Below are 22,234 nucleotides of genomic sequence, written 5' to 3' on the forward strand. Positions count from 1 at the left end.
AGTTTTGTATCCCCTGGTTTTTTTGTCTTTTCCTGGGTTGTTGCTCCTGTTGAGCACCTGTTTTTTGCTGTTGCCCAGCTGGTTTCCTTCCTTTGGTAAGGTTCCTTCTTTGATGCGGAGACTGCGTTGCCTTTCGCCGCGGATGCGTTTCCCACCCCTCATGTTTACACTGCTTTGGGACGTCCCCATATGTGACGAATATGAAGAGGCGGCGACTGTCGGAGGACGTAAGAGAAAACTGAATTTTTGTAAAATCTTACCTGTAAAATTCCTTTCTCTGAGTCCTCCGACAGTCGCCGCCCCCGCCCCTCTTTTGGGGTTTGATTGTATACTCTACTGCTATTCCACTAAAACTGAGATATGGTTGCAGGAAGTAGGAGGGTATTGACTGAGGGGACCACCCCTTGAGGGTGGGATATGTTAAAGCTTTATTGTTAACATATTCTGTTGCCTAGCTACTCCTTCGGAGCAAAGTCTAATACCCCATATGTGACGAATATGAAGAGGCGGCGACTGTCGGAGGACTCAGAGAAAGGAATTTTACAGGTAAGATTTTACAAAAATTCCGTTTTTCCTTTCCTTTTCTTTTCCCTCTTTCCCCCCCCCTTTTCCTTTCCCCTTCCTTTTCATTCCTCTTTTCCCCCTTACTTCCTCCTCTTCTTCCCTTCTTCCCTCCCCATTACCTCTCCCTTAGCCCTCCTGCTTTTTACTTCAATCTCTCTTTGTTTCCCTTTTTCTGTAAACTCTATATTTTCTTTTTCTCTTTCTGCATTCCTCCCTTTTTCTTTTCTCCAGCGTGTGATTCTCTCACTTCCAGGCGTCTAAGTTCCTCTTTCTATGCTCAGTTTTCTTCTTCTTTACTCTTTTTACTCTTTCTGGATCTTTTCCACTTTAAACACGGTGTTTGTGTTAGACCCTTACACCAGGGTTTTCACTTAACTCCGTGTTTCCTTGCACCACTCTGAAAATGTTGGAGTAGCTAGCCTGAAATTTTCTGGTCAACTTTTTCAGGGGCCTTTTGGGAGTGTGTGGCCCTGGGGCAGTACCGTGGAGAAGGGACTGCTGGAAACCATATTAATCCCAATATTCTTAGCTATCCAATGTTACCTGCGGAGCAGGGCTCACTGGTACCTATGTTCTACAGTATTTGTGCAAATTTGACGCCCATGCCAGTCCTCGTGAAAATTAGGCATCGTCCACAAAAAAATTTGTGTGTGACCCTGGGGGTCAGCTAGTATCCCTGTACCAAGTTTGGTGACCATATCCCCCCGTGATTTGGGTACCACAGGGCACTAAATTTATGGTACATTGGCCCGCTATGTTAATCCATGACTCTGATGGGGGTGGGAATTTGAGGGGGCCACAGCCCAGGCCCTGAAAGAGTCCAGGTTCCCTGAACATGTTTGGGGCCCACGTTGTGGCCCCTCCAAAATTCCCTACTGCGCCATATATTACCATAGGCTAGGCCAAACTAGCCTAAATCTAGGGCCCCACGGTAGCGGAACGATGTTGCCCAGGGGCACCAAACTTGGTATAGGGTTACTAGAGGACCCCCAGGGGCCACAAATTTTTTTTGGGGCCAATGCTTAATTTTCATGAGGACCTTCATGGGGGTGGAATTTGCCCAACCACCGCAGGACATAGGAACTGCAGAGCCAGGCTCTGCAAATATTGCTAAATAGCTAAGAGTCCAGAGATTCCTGCAGTACTCACCAATCCCCACTCCGCATTAGTGCCCGAGGGCCACACACTCCCAAGGGGCCCCCTAAAAAGCTGACCATAAAACTTCAGGCTAGCGACCTCAAAAATGTAGAGGTGTTAAAGGAAGACCTTCCCTACCTCTGGGCCTCTGGACTAATTTGGGGCCCGATCTGTGGCCCCTCAAATTCCTGATCGCGGCTGAACCATAGATTAACATAATGGGTCAGGCTAGCTTAAATGTAGGGCCCTGTGGTAGCCGAACCACGGTGCTCAGGGGCACCAAATTTGGCACATACATTTGTTTGGGGCCAATGCTTTATTTTCACAGGGACCTGCATTGGGGTAGACTTTAGCTGACCACCGCAGAATAGTCCAATGGTATCCAGCACTCCCTGCTGTGCCGTATGGCCCGGGGGCCACATACTCTCAAGGGGCCCTAGAAAAAGTTGATCAGGAAATTTTGAGCTAACAAACCCCAAAATGTTTGGGGTGGTAAAGGAAGGACCCCCCTACCTCTGTGCCAAATATGGCCCCCGGACTCATTTGGGGTCCTAGCTGTAGCCCCTCAAATTTCCAGACTAAGACTCTGCCATAGATTAATATAGCAGGCCAAGCTTCTATAAATGTAGAGCCCAAACCACGGGGGTTCAGGGCACCATACTTGGCAAACTTATACTAGAGGACCTCCAGTAGCCACACACATTTTTTGGGGGCAATGCCTAATTTTCACAGAGACTGGCATTGTGATCGAGTTTGGCCAAATATTGCAGAACATAAGTAATGCAAAGCCCCGCTTTACGGGTAATATCGGATAGCTAAGACTATGGGGATTAAGTACTTGTCGACCAGGGCATAGCCCAATGATGGCTACAGCGTGGTCGGCCTATTCTGGGAGGGCGTACAGAGACATCCGAATCGCGCTTCCCACAGATTGTGTTAAAGGGCCAACGACAGGGGCCATTTACCATGTGATCGCTCCATCCAATGACAGAGCGATCATTTGTCAACAGAACGCTGCATGTCTGGTTTAGCTCTCTCTTCGCACGCTGTACACACCGATGGGCACCGCCCCTACCTCATCCATGCCCATCTCTGCTTCATCCATGCCCATCTCTGCCCTATTTATGCCCACCTGTGTCTCATGCCCATCTGTGTCTAAATCATGCCAATGAGTGCCTCCTCATTTGTGCCTCATTAGTGTGTCCCTCATCATGCAGCCTGTATCCCCCTGTCATTCAGCCTCTTTCCCCGCCGTCATTCAGCCCCTGTCCCTGCCGTCATCCACCCTGTGTCCCCGCCATCATGCAGTTCATGTCCCCCCGCCGTAATTTGGCCTGTGTCGGTGCCTCTGTCAGAGTCCTCCTTTACATCCAGTGTGTCCCTGTCAGAGTCCTCCTTTACATCCAGTGTGTCCCTGTCAGAGTCCTCCTTTACATCCGTGTCCCCATTAGAGTGCTCCTTTACATCTAGTGCTTCCCTATCAGAGTCCCCCTTTACATCAGTGTCCCAGTCAGAGTCCCCCTTTACATCAGTGTCCCCGTCAGAGTTCCCCTTTACATCAGTGTCCCCGTCAGAGTCCCCCTTTACATCCAGTGTTCCCGTTAGAGTCCTCCTTTACATCAGTGTCCCTATCAGAGTGCCCCGTTATGTGTCCCAGTCACATAGCTCCTTTATGACCCACGGTCAGAGTGCCCCTTTATTATTGCAGTCGGCGTGCCCCTTTAGTATTCCAGAGTGCCCTTTTATTATTGCAGTCGGCGTGCCCCTTTAGTATTTCAGAGTGCCCCTTTAATGTGTGCCATATGAGTTATATATAGCTATATATATATATATATATATATAGTAACTATATATATATATATATATATATATATATATATATATATATATATATATATATATATATATATATACATACATACTATATATAGTATATATATATATATATATATATATACTATATATATATATAAATATACTATACTATATATATACTATAATATACTATATGAGTACTGATCATAGTATTTCAGGGTGCCCCTTTAATGAGTTATATATAGCTATATATATATATATATATATATATATATATATATATATATATATATATATATATATACTATATATAGTATATATATACTATATATATATATATATATATATATATATATATATATATATAAATATACTATACTATATATATATATATATATATATATATATATATATACTATAATATACTATATAATATACTATAGTATACTATACTACTATAATATATATAATATAATATACTATATATAGTATATGTATAGTATATATATAGTATAGTGTATATATATATATATATATATATATATATATATATATATATATATATATATATATATATATACACTATATATACTATAATATACTATATAATATACTATACTACTATAATATATATATAATATAATATACTATATATAGTATATATATATATATATATATATATATATATATATATATATATATATATATATATATACACTATATATATATATATATATATATATATATATATATATACTATATATATAACTATATATATATATATATATATATATATATATATATATATATATATTAGTTACATATAGCGAGTTAGAATGTTCATATGTGTAATCATCGTACAGAGCGAGTTAGGATCTGACATTAGATTCTTCCCCGCTCTGTCTCTCGTCGAGAAATGCCCCCAACGGACTGCGCACGCGCTACAGAGCGAGTCAGAATCTGACATTAGATTCTTCCCCGCTCTGTCTCTCGTCAGATTGTGCCCCCGACGGACTGCGCACGTGCCAACCCCAGCCGATCAGCTGTTCTGACAGGGTGACGTCACTTACGGAGCATGCGCAGTCCGACCCGGGCATTATCCGACGGAGGGCATTCCTCGACACGACACCGGCGGCAAATTTGAAAAGTAAAAAATACAAACACAATGATTTCATTACAAATTGATATTAGTTTGCCCCCCAGTACCCTTTCCTGCAGTTTTACTGTACTTTTTATATATATATATATATATATATATATATACATGTACATATATATATATATATATATATAGATAGATAGATAGATAGATAGATAGATAGATAGATAGATAGATAGATAGATAGATAGATAGATAGATAGATAGATAGATAGATATACACATATATCTATATACAAACCCAATTCCAAAAATGTTGGGACACTGTACAAATTTTTCATAAAAAAAGGAATGGACACATTTTTTCAAATCTCATAAACTTATATTTTATTCACAATATAATATAGATAACATATCAAATGTTGAAAGTGAGACAGTTAGAAATGTCATGCCAAATATTGGCTCATTTTGTATTTCATGAGAGCTACACATTCCAAAAAAGTTGGGACAGGTAGCAATAAGAGGTCGGAAAAGTTAAATGTAAATATAAGGAACAGCTGGAGGACCAACTTGCAACTTATTTGGTCAATTGGCAACATGATTGGGTATAAAAAGAGCCTCTCAGAGTGGCAGCGTCTCTCAGAAGTCAAGATGGGCAGAGGATCACCAATTCCCCCAATGCTGCAGTCAAAAAATAGTGGAGCAATATCAGAAAGGAGTTTCTCAGAAAAAAAATTGCAAAGAGTTTGAAGTTATCATCATCATCTACAGTGCATAATATCATCCAAAGATTCAGAGAATCTGGAACAATCTCTGTGCATAAGGGTCAAGGCCAGAAAACCACACTGGATGCCCGTGATCTTCGGGCCCTTAGACGGCACTGCATCACATACAGGAATGCTACTGTAATGGAAATCACAACATTGACTCAGGAATACTTCTAGAAAACATTGTCGGTGAACACAATCCACCGTGCCATTCGCCTTTGCCAGCTAAAACACTATAGGCCAAAAAAGAAGCCGTATCTAAACATGATCCAGAAGCGCAGGCGTTTTCTCTGGGCCAAGGCTCATTTAAAATGGACTTTGGCAAAGTGGAAAACTTTTCTGTGGTCAGACGAATCAAAATTTGAAGTTCTTTTTGGAAAACTGGGATGCCATGTCATCCGGACTAAAGAGGACAAGGACAACCCAAGTTTTTATCAGCGCTCAGTTCAGAAGCCTGCATCTCTGATGGTATAGGGTTGTATGAGTGTGAGTGGCATGGACAGCTTACACATCTGGAAAGGCATCATCAATGCTGAAGGGTATATCCAAGTTCTAGAACAACATATGCTCCCATCCAGACGTCGTCTCTTTCAGGGAAGACATTGCATTTTCCAACATGACAATGCCAGACCATATACTGTATCAATTACAACATCGTGGCTGCGTAGAAAAAGGATCCAGGTACTGAAATGGCCAGCCTGCAGTCCAGGTCTTTCACCCATAGAAAACATTTGGCGCATCATAAAGAGGAAGATGTGACAAAGAAGACCTAAGACAGTTGAGCAACTAGAAGCCTGTATTAGACAAGAATAGGACAACATTTATATTCCTAAACTTGAGCAACTTGTCTCCTCAGTCCCCAGACGTTTTCAGACTGTTATAAAAAGAAGAGGGGATTCCACACAGTGGTAAACATGGCCTTGTCCCAACTTTTTTGAGATGTGTTGATGCCATAAAATTTAAAATCAATTTATTTTTCCCTTAAAATGATACATTTTCTCAGTTTAAACATTTGATATGTTATCTATGTTATATTCTGAATAAAACATTGAAATGTGAAACTTCCACATCATTGCATTCTGTTTCTATTCACAATTTGTACAGTGTCCCAACTTTTTTGGAATCGGGTTTGTATATATATATATATATATATATATATATATATACTTTAACTTATTTATAGTTATTTATTATATTAGAATTTTTGATTTTGTGTTTCAAACTTTATCATACCCGAGATGTTATAAAGAAGAACGTACAGTAAAAAAAAAATCATATCTAAATAGTTGGTTTGGGCTGCTCGTCCTTAAGAATTACTAGCAAAATAATTGTACCGCTTTCAGCACCTAAAATCGGAAAGAATCATACCGCCAGGAAGGTTAAATTAGGGGTGTACTCACTTTTGTTGCCAGCGGTTTCGACATTAATGGCTGTGTGTTAAGTTATTTTGAGGGGACAGCAAATGTACACTGTTATACAAGCTGTAGATGTGAGGGGTGTACTCACTTTTGTGAGATACTTTATTTGTTATTTAATAACTCAGTACAGGTTTAGCTTTTTTATTTAGTAGGAGTTTAGCAGGAATTATGTAAGTTTTGCTGTGTTTGCGTCCGCCAATAATAATTTTGGTGTATTTTTTGTGATAATATTGTTTTGATAAACATTTGTGCAAATATCATAGGGCCGAAAAAATCAGTAGCACCTTCTTTTTATTCTACTGGTCCTACATATATGTATATATACACATACAGGTGCATCTTAAAAAAATTAGAATGTCATCATAAAGTTAATTTATTTCAGTAATTCGGTTCAAAAAGTGAAACTTATGCTGGTCAACCCGACCAGACCGATTTTCTCTAGGGTCCACAGCTCCGCTCTGACCTTAGTCCTCAGGCCGTTTAGTAATACACACACTCTGGCTTCCACCTGCAGCCTCTGACTCTTGGAGAGGATTGGAGTCCTCCTTACTCCTATGCACAGACCTTCTGTCTGTTGGGTGTACCAATCTCCAAGTGGGAGCCCTGAGGAATTCCTAAACCTCCATTTTAAGGCCTATGTGCACTTGAGCACACACCATGCTGGTCATCCACAAAACCCAGACACAGGGTTTGAGATTCTGTCCCACTCAAGACACTATGGACCTCCCAACTACAGAGCCCCATTCAGGTATACCAAAACCTGGAGAAAGCTGCAAAGGCAGTTTTCTCCATTCCACATCTACAACCTGTAGTCCTGCACTGAGCCAATGTGCACACCCTGTGTCCTTTAACTAACCATTTTCACAGTGACAGAGTCTCACCCTGTCACTATATATATATATATATATAATATCAGAGATCATATAAAGAGTGCACAATCAAATTGTATTATCAATGGCCATCCTGAAAATCATTTTCTGACCAAATTTTTTGATTTTAAAGACTGTGCACTGCTAGTTGTCTGTCACAGATTTTAAGCAGTGCTGTACTGTGTGGTCACCTTTGGGTAGGTGGCCCAAAGGGATAAGCTTGCATTTGTTGACAACCAGGTCTGGGTCACAACCTGGAAGTCAGTTGTCAGTCTTTGCCTATGAGCTGCAGGCGGGGGATTTCCTGCAGCTGGCGAGTACATAGAGACGAATATGCTTGTGACATCATTAACGTATATGTGAACCCAGTTCCAAACAAACAAACACTCATCCTTAGTACCCCAGGCCTGGACATACAATATATATTAGCCCTTTACCATGAAGTATGATTGGCCAAGAGGAAGCATTGCTCTACCTTAGCAGCAGTGCTTCAGTTCACAGCCAGACAGGTAAAAACTTTATTACCAGGTGATTATAAATAATGAGTGTCAAATCAAAGTATATGTAAACCATAACTGACATTTATTTTGCTAAAACCCTATGAATCATAAACAGTTGTCATTCTCTTTTTAAATAAAAATGCATATTTTTAGCTTGCTTCAACGTTGTTGCATCCCAGTGCTTTCAGTCTCCTGCAGACTATTTGCAGCCAACTATTGCCTTTATGTATCCACTCCAGCAATGACATGTGAGCCCATAATCCCCAGCAATGACATGTAAGCAAGGACATGTGGCAGGATGACAACGCAGTACAACATTTGGGAAACAGGGACAGAACTTGGCCACCCTGTAACAGGAAGTGCTTTAACAAGAACAATAATGTCAATATCACCAGGGATTAAATTAATAAAAGCTGCTGATTAAAAAAAATGAAAATATGTTTTTAAAGGACATTTAAGGTTAAAGCTTGTATGATATTTTAGCAATTGAGCTTACATTTACCTAAGGTTTATTTGCTGTATAAATGTAATAAGACCAACGACGTAGATGAAAGCTGTTTATGAATAATGGAAGCTGCGAGAATGTGTTTCTGTGGTAGATAGGTCTCTCTAGAGTGCATGTTGTTTGTATGAACTGCAGACTTTTCCCTAAAAATGAGAACAGGAATGTGGAATAACTTGCTTAGTGTTGAGCAAATTTTGCCAGAAGACAAAGAACACAGCAGTGTTTTTGAGGTGAGGAGAATGCCACTTCCATCAATAACAATAGTGTGCAGAAAAAGAATTTAGAAAAGAGTGAGTATTCTATTATTCATCTGATATATTCAAAATGAACAAAGATTGTAACATTTAACAGTAAAAACAGATGCATTGCCTTGTCTTACCCTAACTGTCAGTTAGTTTGAAGTATGGCATTTATTGTGCCGTATAACCGAAAGTAAATATAATTTTCTTTATGAAATCTAACCCCTTCATGCCTAAGGGTAAAATAAATCTAAATGCCTAAGAACAATTTTGCAAGTTTGACATGTGTTAGTAAATTGTACCTATTGCTACTACTTAGTGTTTCCAGGTGGATTATACCTTGTTTTTTTTCAGGACAAATTGAGCTTTTTTTGGTGGTAAATTGTAACGGATATCTACTGATTTTTTTTTTTATTATTATTATCAAAAGAAAACTGGCCCAAATTAGTAAAAAACAAAAAAAAAAAAATTGCTTTTTAAAAATGTAGCTGTATATTTCTTGCTATTTTCATAATTTACCACCAAAGAACAACCCACAGTATGTGTATGTTAGTTGATGTTGTACCTGTAGTAAGGGATGTTTGGCACTCAGGATGACATTCAAAAAAAAATAGTGTTTTTTTTTTCCAGTAAACATGTACAATGCTATAAGGACGTTAGTCCTTACTCATGGCTCAGAAACATTGGTGCGCATTTTGCCATTTTTTTTTTTTTATCCGGCAAAAAACACACTGACACTGAAACTATTAAATAAATAACTCTTCCAAAAATATGCTGACTGTGACCATTGACACTGTCCTTGACCCTAACGCTAACCCTGGCAAACCTTGGTCTTGCAGAAAGGGGTTACTATTACAATGGCACATTTAATATGTTACTGACTTGAAAATGGGCCAAAGGATGTAATGCTATGGCTATAGTATATAATGGCAATCTCAGGAACGGGTACTGTTTTTCTAAGTGATCATGTCAAACATATACATATGTCTGTAAACTAAAGATTATAGTGGTAATGAAGGCTGTAAACCAGTCTTTCTCAACTAGGGTTCCTCCAGAGGTTGCTAGGGGTTCCTTGAGCAATGGGCAATTTCTGCCTCTTAGAAAAGTATTTAGCTATCTGTAAGGGTGTTTTTTTCCCAATGACCACATATGTAAAGGTAATCATTCCGAGTGATCATACCACTAATATACCACGAGCTGTAAAATAATTGTTAGCAGGACTTTTCTGAGACTGCAAAGTTGTTTCAAGGGTTTTTCCATGTTAAAAATGTTGAAAATGGCTGATGTAAACTCTACACAATCCTAGGCAGTGAAAATAGTCTTGTGCTACAGATGATTGATGGGGGTATTTGAGTAGTAAGCAGTTTGTGTATCTGAGGAGGGTGTGTTGTGATCTGCCTAGCTTATGGTACTTTTCCACTGCAAGTACCGGCTCGGCTTTACTCGGCCCTGCTTGGCCCGGTTTGCTTTTCCACTGCTGGTACCGCATGGTACGGTGTTGGAACGGTTCGGTACGGTATGGTATGGTTTGCTTTTCCACTAAAGTAGTACTAAAGTTAAGTGGGTGGGATAACAACGGGGTGGGTGGGATTCTCTGACCAATCAGTGGCTAGTAGTGACTGCATGCAAAGGATTGTGGGATATGTTGTATGTTGTACCTGTTGGAACCACAATCGAGTAGGTACTGTTTTTGAGAGCCGTACCATTCGGTTCCATGCAGTGGAAAAGCGTCGCCGTACCGTACCGAACCGTCCCTACACTATACCATGCGGTACCAGCAGTGGAAAAGCACAAAAGCGAGCCGAACCGTTCGGTTCCATGCAGTGAAAAAACCCCATTAGTGTCCAAGCAGGCATGTGATTTGCATGTGCTGTTGTGGTACCCGAGATTGTGTCTTCTGATAGTGCCACTCTTAATTGATTCTGGAACAAAGTCAAAAAGGGACAAAAGTAAGTAGAAAGGTTACAATGAGAAGGCATCCTGTCAGCCATTACTTTATCGTAAACATTTCACCAAAGGTATAGTACAAAACACTATCCTGACATTCAAAATATTATGAAACTTGTCCTCACACAATTCAGCCTGATCTGTGTTGTATTTTAGCTTTGTTGGTTTGATTTGCTCATTTCTATGCAAAGCCATGTGTGATGATTCTAAGCCCATCTTTAGAATAATTGTATTTACCTTCTTGGCTGCTATGATTGTAATTGCTAAATCCTGGGGAAAAAAGGTCAGCAGTTAATTTTTATTTAATAATTAGAAAATTAAACTGGATTTGCTTGAGTGATAAATTAACAAGTATTTCACTTGAAAACAAAAAAAAGAGAAATTCACAGCATGTCTGGGAGCAGTGTACAATAACCAAGAACTGGTGGTAGAATCTAGATGTGCTCCACCTCATCCTCCTACATTGTCAGCAGTAGTTTTTTAGTGATACATCTTTTTAAGTATTAATATCATAAAATGTCCATATTTTACATAACAATTACTGATAATTTAAGTTACAATTATTGTTAGCCTTGTAAATTTGAATTATTTAATTATTTATGATCACATTTCCCTAAAGCTAATAAATGCTTTGAAACTGATGCAAACCAGGAATGATAAGAAATGCACAACGATAGAAACCAGCCAGAAAAGTGATAAAACAATTAAAGATATATTGAAACCTGTAGTACTTTAAAAAAAAAAAAATCTGTTCTTATTCATTTTCTTCCTAGTTTAGGTGGTGCTTTTTTGTAAAGCTTACTTTAACTCATTAACTACATGCAAATATTTAACTTAATGTCTAGTTTGTGGACTGATCTTGATTTCTCTTCCATTGTAGACTTGTCATCAAAATTCACCAGTCTACATCACTTTGATTAGACAGTGATTATGACTGACTAGGTGTCTAGAGCTATATTGTATCAGTCTGTAAACATGTAGGGGCCTGTTTCATGGAAGATATTATTTTCTGATGTTTTTCTTATTTAAAAACCTGCTCTGGACAACTTGTAAGGTGAACATAACACTGCAAACTTTTGGTAGAAAAAATCGAACAATTCGCTAACACTTTCCGCCGTATATTTGCCCAAAAACATTGCTGATAATTTCCTCCTTCCTTATTTGTTAAGATATTTTTTTTTAGTAAAGAAAGTGAAAACTGTACTGAAAAAATGTTTCAACAATCAGCTACCACTGTAGGATAGCCAAACATGCAAGCAGGCTAAATATTAGGAAAGGAAAGGAGGGGAGGAAGGAGAAAAGAAAGAATAGAAAAGGGGGAGTAGATATGAAAGTAAAGAATCCACAAAGATTTTGTATAATATTAATTAGTCAGTCTGCAAAGGCAATGCCCCCTTCCCCAGCAGCATACAGTGCTTTGCGAAAGTATTCGGCCTCCTTGAACTTTTCGACCTTTTGCCACATTTCAGGCTTCAAACATAAAGATATAAAACTGTAATTTTTTGTGAAGAATCAACAAGTGGGACACAATCATGAAGTGCAACTAAATTTATTGGATATTTCAAACTTTTTTAACAAATAAAAAACTGGAAAATTGGGCGTTCAAAATTTTTCAGTCCCCTTAAGTTAATACTTTTGTAGCGCCACCTTTTGCTGTGATTACAGCTGTAAGTCGCTTGGGGTATATCTCTATCAGTTTTGCACATCGAGAGACTGACATTTTTGCCCATTCCTCCTTGCAAAACAACTCAAGCTCAGTGAGGTTGGATGGAGAGCATTTGTGAACAGCAGTTTTCAGTTCTTTCCACAGATTCTCGATTGGATTCAGGTCTGGACTTTGACTTGGCCATTCTAACACCTGGATATGTTTATTTGTGAACCATTCCATTGTAGAATTTGCTTTATGTTTTGGATCATTGTCTTGTTGGAAGACAAATCTCCGTCCCAGTCTCAGGTCTTTTGCAGACTCCATCAGGTTTTCTTCCAGAATGGTCCTGTATTTGGCTCCATCCATCTTCCCATCAATTTTAACCATCTTCCCTGTCCCTGCTGAAGAATAGCAGGCCCAAACCATGATGCTGTCACCACCATGTTTGACGGGATGGTGTGTTCAGGGTGATGAGCTGTGTTGCTTTTACGCCAAACATAACGTTTTGCATTGTTGCCGAAAAGTTTGATTTTGGTTTCATCTGACCAGAGCACCTTCTTCCACATGTTTGGTGTGTCTCCCAGGTGGCTTGTGGCAAACTTTAAACGACACTTTTTATGGATATCTTTAAGAAATGGCTTTCTTCTAGCCACTCTTCCATAAAGGCCAGATTTGTGCAGTATACGACTGATTGTTATCCTATGGACAGAGTCTCCCACCTCAGCTGTAGATCTCTGCAGTTCATCCAGAGTGATCATGGGCCTCTTGGCTGCATCTCTGATCAGTCTTCTCCTTGTATGAGCTGAAAGTTTAGATGGACGGCCAGGTCTTCATAGATTTGCAGTGGTCTGATACTCCTTCCATTTCAATATTATCGCTTGCACAGTGCTCCTTGGGATGTTTAAAGCTTGGGAAATCTTTTTGTATCCAAATCCGGCTTTAAGCTTCTCCACAACAGTATCTCGGACCTGCCTGGTGTGTTCCTTGTTCTTCATGATGCTCTCTGCGCTTTAAACGGACCTCTGAGACTATCACAGTGCAGGTGCATTTATACGGAGACTTGATTACACACAGGCGGATTCTATTTATCATCATTAGTCATTTAGGTCAACATTGGATCATTCAGAGATCCTCACTGAACTTCTGGAAAGAGTTTGCTGCACTGAAAGTAAAGGGGCTGAATAATTTTGCACGCCCAATTTTCAGTTTTTTATTAGTTAACAAAGTTTGAAATATCCAATAAATTTCTTCACAAAAAATTACAGTTTTATATATTTATGTTTGAAGCATGAAATGTGGCAAAAGGTCGCAAAGTTCAAGGGGGCCGAATACTTTCGCAAGGCACTGTATATTCATCTTTTGTTCAGCCACCAGGCACAAAGAATATATCTGGTACTTCCAGGTATGGAGGAGTATGTGATTTGCAGCATGTGGGAGTGCTGGTGTTTTATGGTTCTTCCAGTGCTGTCACATTGAGGCAAGGTTCTTAGCTCTGTGTTAGCCCTAACTGGCATAACTCACAACTTACGCATGGCTTTCTGTCTTTGCTCCCAATGGTTAAATGGATTGAGAGTGGAGTGCAGAAATGGCAAGTATGTGCAGCTAGGAAGGTGGGCATCAATGTGAATCTCCTGGTTTGTCTTGCATGGGCAAAGTAAAAATGGACATAAAACCTACACTAAACATATTTCCTGCATCTGCTAGGAGAGAGGTGTATACCTTCTTTAACTCATAATCTATTGTTAGCACAACAAATGTAAAAAGAACATCAGAAACCATAGAAGTTGCATAGAGCGTGCCAATGTGTCAATTAGTAAATACAAAAATATATATAGTTAAACCGATTTACAAAAAAATGTTGGTACTGAACATAATAAATGAAAACGGCATATAAAAATCACTATATATTCCTATTAAATGCTTCCTATTTGCATTCATTTGATTTTAGGGACATTCCTTCACCTACACTCTGTAACTGTGCTTCAGCAGGGGCCTTATGGATCCATTAATAATGATCACTTATGTGTTATTGATGTGTTTACTAAGTAATTGGAGTCTTGTGGGAGCTTATAGCACATCATAGAAGCCAAGCGGATGCTTGCCACATCGTCCTTCTGATAATATTTTAGGATGTCATCTTCTGTTAGTTTTTTCCTCGAGCAGTCAGCTTGCGTTATTTCCGTATGGTAAATATGACCACACGGGAAACACCTTGCCAACATTTGCATAGATAATTGGGACGTATGAATGTGCATCAGTCGGGGTTCTAATGTAATGTGTTAAATGTCTCCTAATGTTAACATAAATTCATTTACAGCAGCTGTGTTTTCTGCCAGTGCCAATTAGAGACGTTGTCAGCAAATCATTATCTTGCTAATATAAACTTGTTCTGCCTGTTACAATGCTTAGAAATCAAACCTGGCATTTTTATAATTAAGGACATCACTGATGGACAACTGTGTATATCAGTTTGCAATAGAAATCTAATTATTAGAAATAGAAAACATCACTCTTTCAATCCTTTATGCACAATACTATTTTTCTACAGAATTAGAAGAAATTTGAATATCAAATAAACATTTAGGTACATTTTCATAATATGGTAAACTGTGTTCATGTTGCCTAAACAAATAGTTGACATCTATTTTCTGGATGGTTAACCTCCCAACTCTATGTAATTTGGAGTTATTTTGGTTTTGCTCTTACTCAATTTTGGTGATTTGCCGAAATAACTTTTTTTTTTCATTTTTTTGTTACTATTGAGCATTTTAAGGTTCATTGATAGAATAATTATTTCTTGTTTCCTGGTGAAAATAATGAAAAATTGGCGAAATATGGGAAAAGTAATACGGGACAAGCAAAAAAAAAAAATCACAGTTTAATACTCTTTTACCTATTCATCCTCTCAAAATTACACCCTACTACAAGAAATAAATGACAGCTGAAGTTCTTTTTCTTTAGTCAACTCTTCCTTCTCAGCCAGTCTGGTAATTGCACAATGAAGACGCAGAAGAACATTGATTCAGTCATGCCTGTACCCTCCAGTTCTCTTCCTGACAGCATTGTGAAAAGCAGTGAAGCCCTTAATGACTTACACCATGGGAGTATCTGCTCCCATTATATGTGCTGCTGCATGGAGGATCACTTGATGCTAGTATACTGACATATTTTAGGTATTCATACTAGCTGTTTTTAACATGTACGTTCACCTTTAGCAACATTTTCCAAAAATGGCCCCCTTGCATTTACAGATCCCCTGAATAGCACATACCAATGCTCCTCATTTTCAAATACTGCTCCTGCTTGCCATCACATATGCAGTAGTGAGAGGACCTCTTCATGGAAAATGCTGACCCCTCAATTTCCCTCCAACCTGCCATTTGCAGGACTGGCTGGAAGCTACAATTGTGAGCCCCCTAGCAGATGTTTTGTCCCATTTAAAATTGTGTGCATGTTCAGTGCAGTCTCTTCTAAAAAACACCTTCAGCCTTTACCTTCAACCACTTTAATGACCCAGTACCTTGTCCATAGCACCAGCAATGTTTTGGGATAGTTTGATCCAGTGCATACAAAACCTATGGAGTTCTATACCAGAATATTAACACTTCATAATTAGTTTGTTTATGTACCACACATGTGGACGACATAGCGGTTTCCTCTTAAATTGTAATGTATAGGCGATGTGGGCACCAGAGGGGTGATTCTCATCTTTTCATATATGAGTGTTGGTCCCCAGTTCCCAGGGTAGAATCATGCAGAAGCTTGCAGAAAGTAGAAATCAGTTGCAACCAGGAAGGGCGTTGACTGAAAACACTTTCAAAAGGAAATGTTTGACCTGCAAATAGGAGTATAACATAAGAGCTATGAGACATTTTTTCGCTGACAGGTCATCAAACCTATCATCTACATTTGTGAGTGACCGGATGAAGAAAATAGTGTCTAAAATGAAACAATTTTGCTGTTCTATGATTTTTTTTTGTTGAAAGTGAAAAACACACTTTGCAATCATTTTTATCAAACTTTGTAGCAGAGTCCTCTCCTTTTATGTTCTGAATAAGTTATTTTTAGCCCACATTTTCATTAGTGCGACTTATCATGCGTTTGAGAAGTCCAAATCGCATGACAAGTCGCACCCTATTGCTGGCAACAGAACTGTTAGAGCCGACTTTGCGGCACGGCACCGATTTGAAAAAGTAGTTCCTGCACTATTTTTGGTGATTTCAGGTGGGACTTCCATAGACATCTGTGCATTAAAGCGTAACTCCACTTTTGTTGAGAAAAAAACATTCCCCTCTGGGTGATCTCTGTACATTACAAGAATTATAACAAACTTTGCTGCAGATTGCTACCTTTTGTTATTCAGAAGAAATCATTGTTTGTTCCTCTGTGCATCTGTGCTGAGTGGGTCTAATGGGAGTGGTTTCCTAATTATTTGTCAGCTGTGGCAGTTGAGGAAATCTGCTGGGCATGCATCCCTCTAGACGTGTTCCTATTGGAAGTATCTCACCAAAAATGACATTTTTGTTGCAGGGGATGTCTGAAATCTTACTCGTATTTTAGGCAGACTTCTGGGAAAATTGGTGAGCCAATCACACAAGCAGGAAATGATGTTTCTGGGGTGTGGTCGGTACACATTCTGTGTACAGAACAGCCCCAAGTAGCCATATTGCATTGCATTTCCAGAAAAATACAACAGCTTCAGATTGAAAAGGAAAGGTCATTTTTAATAACATTCAATTACAATATGATTTGTGTCGCAATTGTATACGCTATATTGTTTTTTCTTTATTTGCTATTTTTCCCCCATGAAAGTGGAGTTACCCTTTACGTCACACAGATGTTAGCCAAGCTGCACTGACATGCGGCTTTGAAATCATGCGATTTCAATTAAAGTCACACAAATTCAATGTGAACCAGGCCTCAGACTGTTTCCTGAATGGGAGGGTCTGGTTTATTATAACCACCTGGTGTACTTTCAGTATCTTACCAAAAATGATATTGCTATTCCAGGGGATGCCTAAAAATGTACTTGACTCAAGCAGAAGCATTTCTGGGGGTATTCCATACACCAACGGTATACAGAAAGCTTCCACGTTGCTATATTGCATCAAACTTTTCAAACAGTTTTAGAAAATTGCAGCGACTTCTTATTGAAATTGAAAGGTAATTTTAATAACAATAAATTACTATATATATTTATATATATATATATATATATATATATATATATAGTAATTTATTGTATATATATATATATATATATATATATATATATATATATATATATATATATATATATATATAATTTATATGTTTTGAAGACATAAGACGTGCTTTTCTCGTTTATCCTATTTTCCTCTTTGATATTTTTCAGGCTTACCAAAGTTGCAAGTTATAAGGAATTACAATGGTTACCCATCACCCCCTATAAATGATGGTCCATCCCTCACTATACAGGTTGGCGATACCATAGAGCTGCTAAGGGCCGATGCTCACAGTTTGTTCTGGCAGGTAGGCATTTTTGAATGTAGACAATTAAAATGATACATATGTTGTTAATTAGTTATACTATTTGAATATTGCTTTATACAGTTAGAACATACCTACTATATTCTTTTCTTTGTTATGATTAGAAAATAAAAGAAACATCAACGTGATGTATACCAATAAATCTATGTGTAGAGTACCTGTTAAAAGACTGAAAAAATCCAAATATCCATGCTTGTGTTGTAGAGGTTATAGTCATATTTGTTTTTTTCTCTGGCAGGGAAGGAAAATTGCCACAGGGGAGCTTGGGTTTTTCCCAAGTGATGCTGTTAAACCAAGTCCATGTGTAAGTGTAACAATCTGAACATATTTTTAATGGTTTAAAGACAGGGATATGCACTGAGATAAGGTCTGGAGCGAGAAAATGGACAATCTTCAGCTTAACTTTGCAGTACATTTCAGTTTGTACTATGGAAATATATCTTTTGGCTTTTGTGTCTCTGTCAGCATCTAAAAATCCTAAAACACTTGTTTATTAACCAAAACACGACTGAATTGTACAGAAGTTTGGGATCTTTATTGCCTAAGACAATAGTCAATCTATACTTTATTGCCATACAGACATCAGAAAACGCTTACAGCTAATTTTCATTTTTAATAATGGGTAATGATTGCTGGAAATTGTATTCAGCAGAAGGCAATGTCCCCAAAAGAGCCCCAACAAAATGCCTTTATAGCTGATCTAAGGCTGAGCTGGTGTGTTGGTTTCCCTCCTTAGTATATCCTTCCCAATCTGTGATCCCAGTGCTATATTGTGCATTGTTGTACAATCCCAAATATGAAGAAATGAATGTTCATCCTTAGTGTAGAGTTTACAAGCCATAGAATAAGTCAGCATCTATTAACTAGACTTAGACATTTAATAAATATTTAAACAGGCACTTCCACTACCCTAACTGATGGGGTAATCTGACATTATGGTGGTGCTGACCCCTCTCGTTTACTGTGTTCCCCCTATGTCCTTCAAGCCTTGAGGTGTGGTTCAAACCCCAGAGGGTTGCAATCCTTCTAGAGACATCTGTATGGCCATTGAGGAGTGCCCCTTTTGTGTGCCTGCATCCATATACCTTTTTTTGTGTATTCTCCTACATGGAATGAGCATGCGGTTGTACATGCACTTATTGCACATACTGACTCCCAAAAACATTGGTAAAAGACTGAAAGCTGGTGACACTAGCAAGTGAAAGTTACAGATAAGCTATCAGTATTTATCCTGTGCTGTCCTGTAAAATTGTAAGTACATTGTAAGTAAGTACATACAGTATCTCACAAAAGTGAGTACACCTCTCACATTTTTGTAAATATTTTATTTTAAGAAGGAAGAGGCTTCCTTCTGGGACAACAGCCTTGCAGACCAATTTGATGCAGTGGCTGACCCCCCACTCCTTCAACCTCTGCAGCAATGCTTTCAGCACTCACATGTCTATTTCCCAAAGACAACCTCTGGGTATGACGCTGAGCACGTGCACTTAACTTCTTTCGTCGACCATGGCAAGGCCTGTTCTGAGTGGAACCTGTCCTGTTATACCGCTGTATGGTCTTGGCCACCATGCTGCAGCTCAGTTTCAGGGTCTTGGCAATCTTCTTATAGCCTAGGCCAGCTTTATGTAGAGCAACTATCCTTTTTTTCTTTCAGATCCTCAGAGAGTTTTTTTTGCCATGAGGTGCCATGTTGAACTTACAGTGACCAGTATGTGAGAGTGATAACACAAAATTTACCACATCTGCTCCCCATTCACACCTGAGACCTTGTCAAAAAAACTAACCAGTCACATGACACCGGGGAGGAAAATGGCTAATTGGGCCGAATTTGGACAATAACACTTAGGGGTGTACTCACTTTTGTTGCCAGCGGTTTAGACATTAATGGCTGTGTTTGTGTTTGTCCTTTTGCTTCAGTGCATACAGGGATGGAGACTCTTGGTTACGAGTCTCATATAAAGTCCCAAATAAAGTCCCAAATCTTCTCCCCCCCCCCTTGCTTTGTATTAATGGCTGTGTGTTGAGGTATTTTGAAGGGACAGCGGATTTACACTGTTATACAATCTGTACACTCACTACTTTACATTGTAGCAAAGTGTCATTTCTTCAGTGTTGTCACATGAAAAGATAGAATAAAATATTTACAAAAATGTGGGGGGTGTACTCACTTTTGTGAGAGCCTGTATATTTTAGTGATTTTCACTGGCCATTTAATATTAGCACAACAATCAGTACTGCTATATTATAAAATATAAATGCCTAACCGTTTCTAGATATCTCTTTTTACCAAAATAGCTATTTTTACCAGAAGATTTTTTATATAGATTGTCAGGTCTTTCTGCAGGTCCCTGCAAATTTCCTGAAAGCTTGAATGCACCCTAATGTGCTATGCTCCCCATGTCACGTGTTGCTCATAAGCCCTTTCAGGTAGCCAAGATCTCTAGAGTCATACATATTAGCTTGTTTGCAAATTACTTGTTAATTAAATGTAGTCTTATTTTCGCGCTCGAGAAAACTTCTATGAGATGCATTTACAAAATGTAATTTATGATTTATTTACCTTACCTTTCATTGTAAGTTCATCTACACATTGTGCTACTAATGAGTTGTCACGTGTTGTGCTGTGATTAAATCATGGATGGTCCCACTATGTGCTTCTTACAGCTTCCCTTTTTTGTCTCCCAGCAGGTTCCAAAGCCTGTGGATTACTCTGACCAGCCCTGGTGCGTATTTTAAAATCACTTTTTTAGTTTATATGTAGTGGGATGCAGTAATACTTAGGGCAGTCAAGTACAGAAAAAAATTGAATGTAGTAACAGCATAAACATCTTTTTTTTTTTACGACTCCATATCCATGTTCACCTAAAATTTGTATCAAGTTACAGGCTAGTCACACAAAACAGATATTTAATATTTTGGTGGTTGTCATTGAGCTGAATCATTCACATGAAAAAAAAATTCAACATTTTTTCATACCATTGGTGGATCCCAGTGATGTGTTTGTGAATTATAAAATAAGTAGAAAATATATATTAAACACAATATTTGTGCAATTATTAATCCCCCCATCTACTACAGTAAATCTTCAAGCTAAACCTAATAAATTCTATTAACACCAACATCCAGGCACTACAGGCTTGACATTATAGATGTGTATTGGCAATAAGGTAGGTAATCGGCCACCTGCTTCTCAAATGAAATGATAATAGATAAAACATCCAGACAAGAGCGCTGCCAGTAAGTGGCCACAAGGTGGTGCTAGACATGCTAAATTCCAGCCTAATAAACAAAAGGAATGATCAATAGCAAAAAGATTTATTGAGCATAAAAAATATCTACGTTAAAATGGCCAAGTTGGGATGAAAGATGATGTGGTAAGGAGCTCACTGCAATGATATCATCGTGACAAAGATAACAAATGTAGCATACCAGCCCTGTCTGTTGTGAAGAATGCCAAAATGGAAGAGCGGTGTGTTCCCTAATGATAGACGGCTCCAGAGATGTTGCATTGAGATGGTGTGCGATGCAGCAGGGTCTGGACCGGATGTGATACACTTTTAGACAGGCAGTGACCTCACAGGAACAGCTGAAGGGCAGGGAGGAAGCCACAAACATTCACGGAAAAGAGATCGGGGAAAATCTGTGTTGGCCGTGTCCCTTGGACACAGCCAATCACAGATCATGGTAAATGGCCAAACACAGCGGCCATTTACCACGTGATCGGGCCGTGCAATGAGAGATGATCTCATATGTAAACATATGAGATCATCTCTCATCGCCAGCGCTCCTTCCTCACACAGAGACTGCGTGTGAGGAAGGAGCAGAGCCCGATCACCGGTAAGGGAACCCACAGCAATGTAATCAGGGCACTGATCACCAGTGCCCTGATTACTGAAGAGGGGAAATAATGCCACAACTGCCCACAGTGCCCGCCATCAGTGCCCCCCATCAGTGCCCACAGTCAGTGCCCATAGTGCTGCCAGTCAGTGCCTGCTCATCGAGGCACTGATGGGCACTGACTAGCAGCACTATGGGCACTGAGTGTGGGCACTGATGGTGCTGCCCATCAGTGCTGATCAGTGCCACCCGTCAGTATCCATCAGTGCCACCCATCAGTGTCACCCATCAGTGCCCATCAGTGCCGCCTCTCAGTGCCCATCAGTGCCGTCTCTCAGTGCCCGTCAGTGCCGCCTCTCA

At 39.0% G+C, this 22,234-nt stretch overlaps 1 protein-coding gene across 1 annotated transcript in view; it reads left to right on the top strand.

Moving 5' to 3' along the window:
- Window positions 1-22,234, top strand: part of VAV3 (vav guanine nucleotide exchange factor 3) — a gene marked incomplete at its 5' end in the record, with an annotated part of 390,664 nt that overhangs the window by 325,741 nt on the left and 42,689 nt on the right. Inside the window, 3 exons of the mRNA XM_082265799.1 lie at window positions 17,883-18,019; window positions 18,276-18,341; window positions 20,723-20,760. Of these exons, the coding sequence (XP_082121925.1) occupies window positions 17,883-18,019; window positions 18,276-18,341; window positions 20,723-20,760 (241 nt within the window). The remainder of the gene's footprint in view (window positions 1-17,882; window positions 18,020-18,275; window positions 18,342-20,722; window positions 20,761-22,234) is intronic.

Source organism: Pelophylax lessonae, assembly GCF_965119305.1.
Source record: "Pelophylax lessonae genome assembly, chromosome: 8".
NCBI classification, from domain to species: Eukaryota; Metazoa; Chordata; class Amphibia; order Anura; family Ranidae; genus Pelophylax; species Pelophylax lessonae.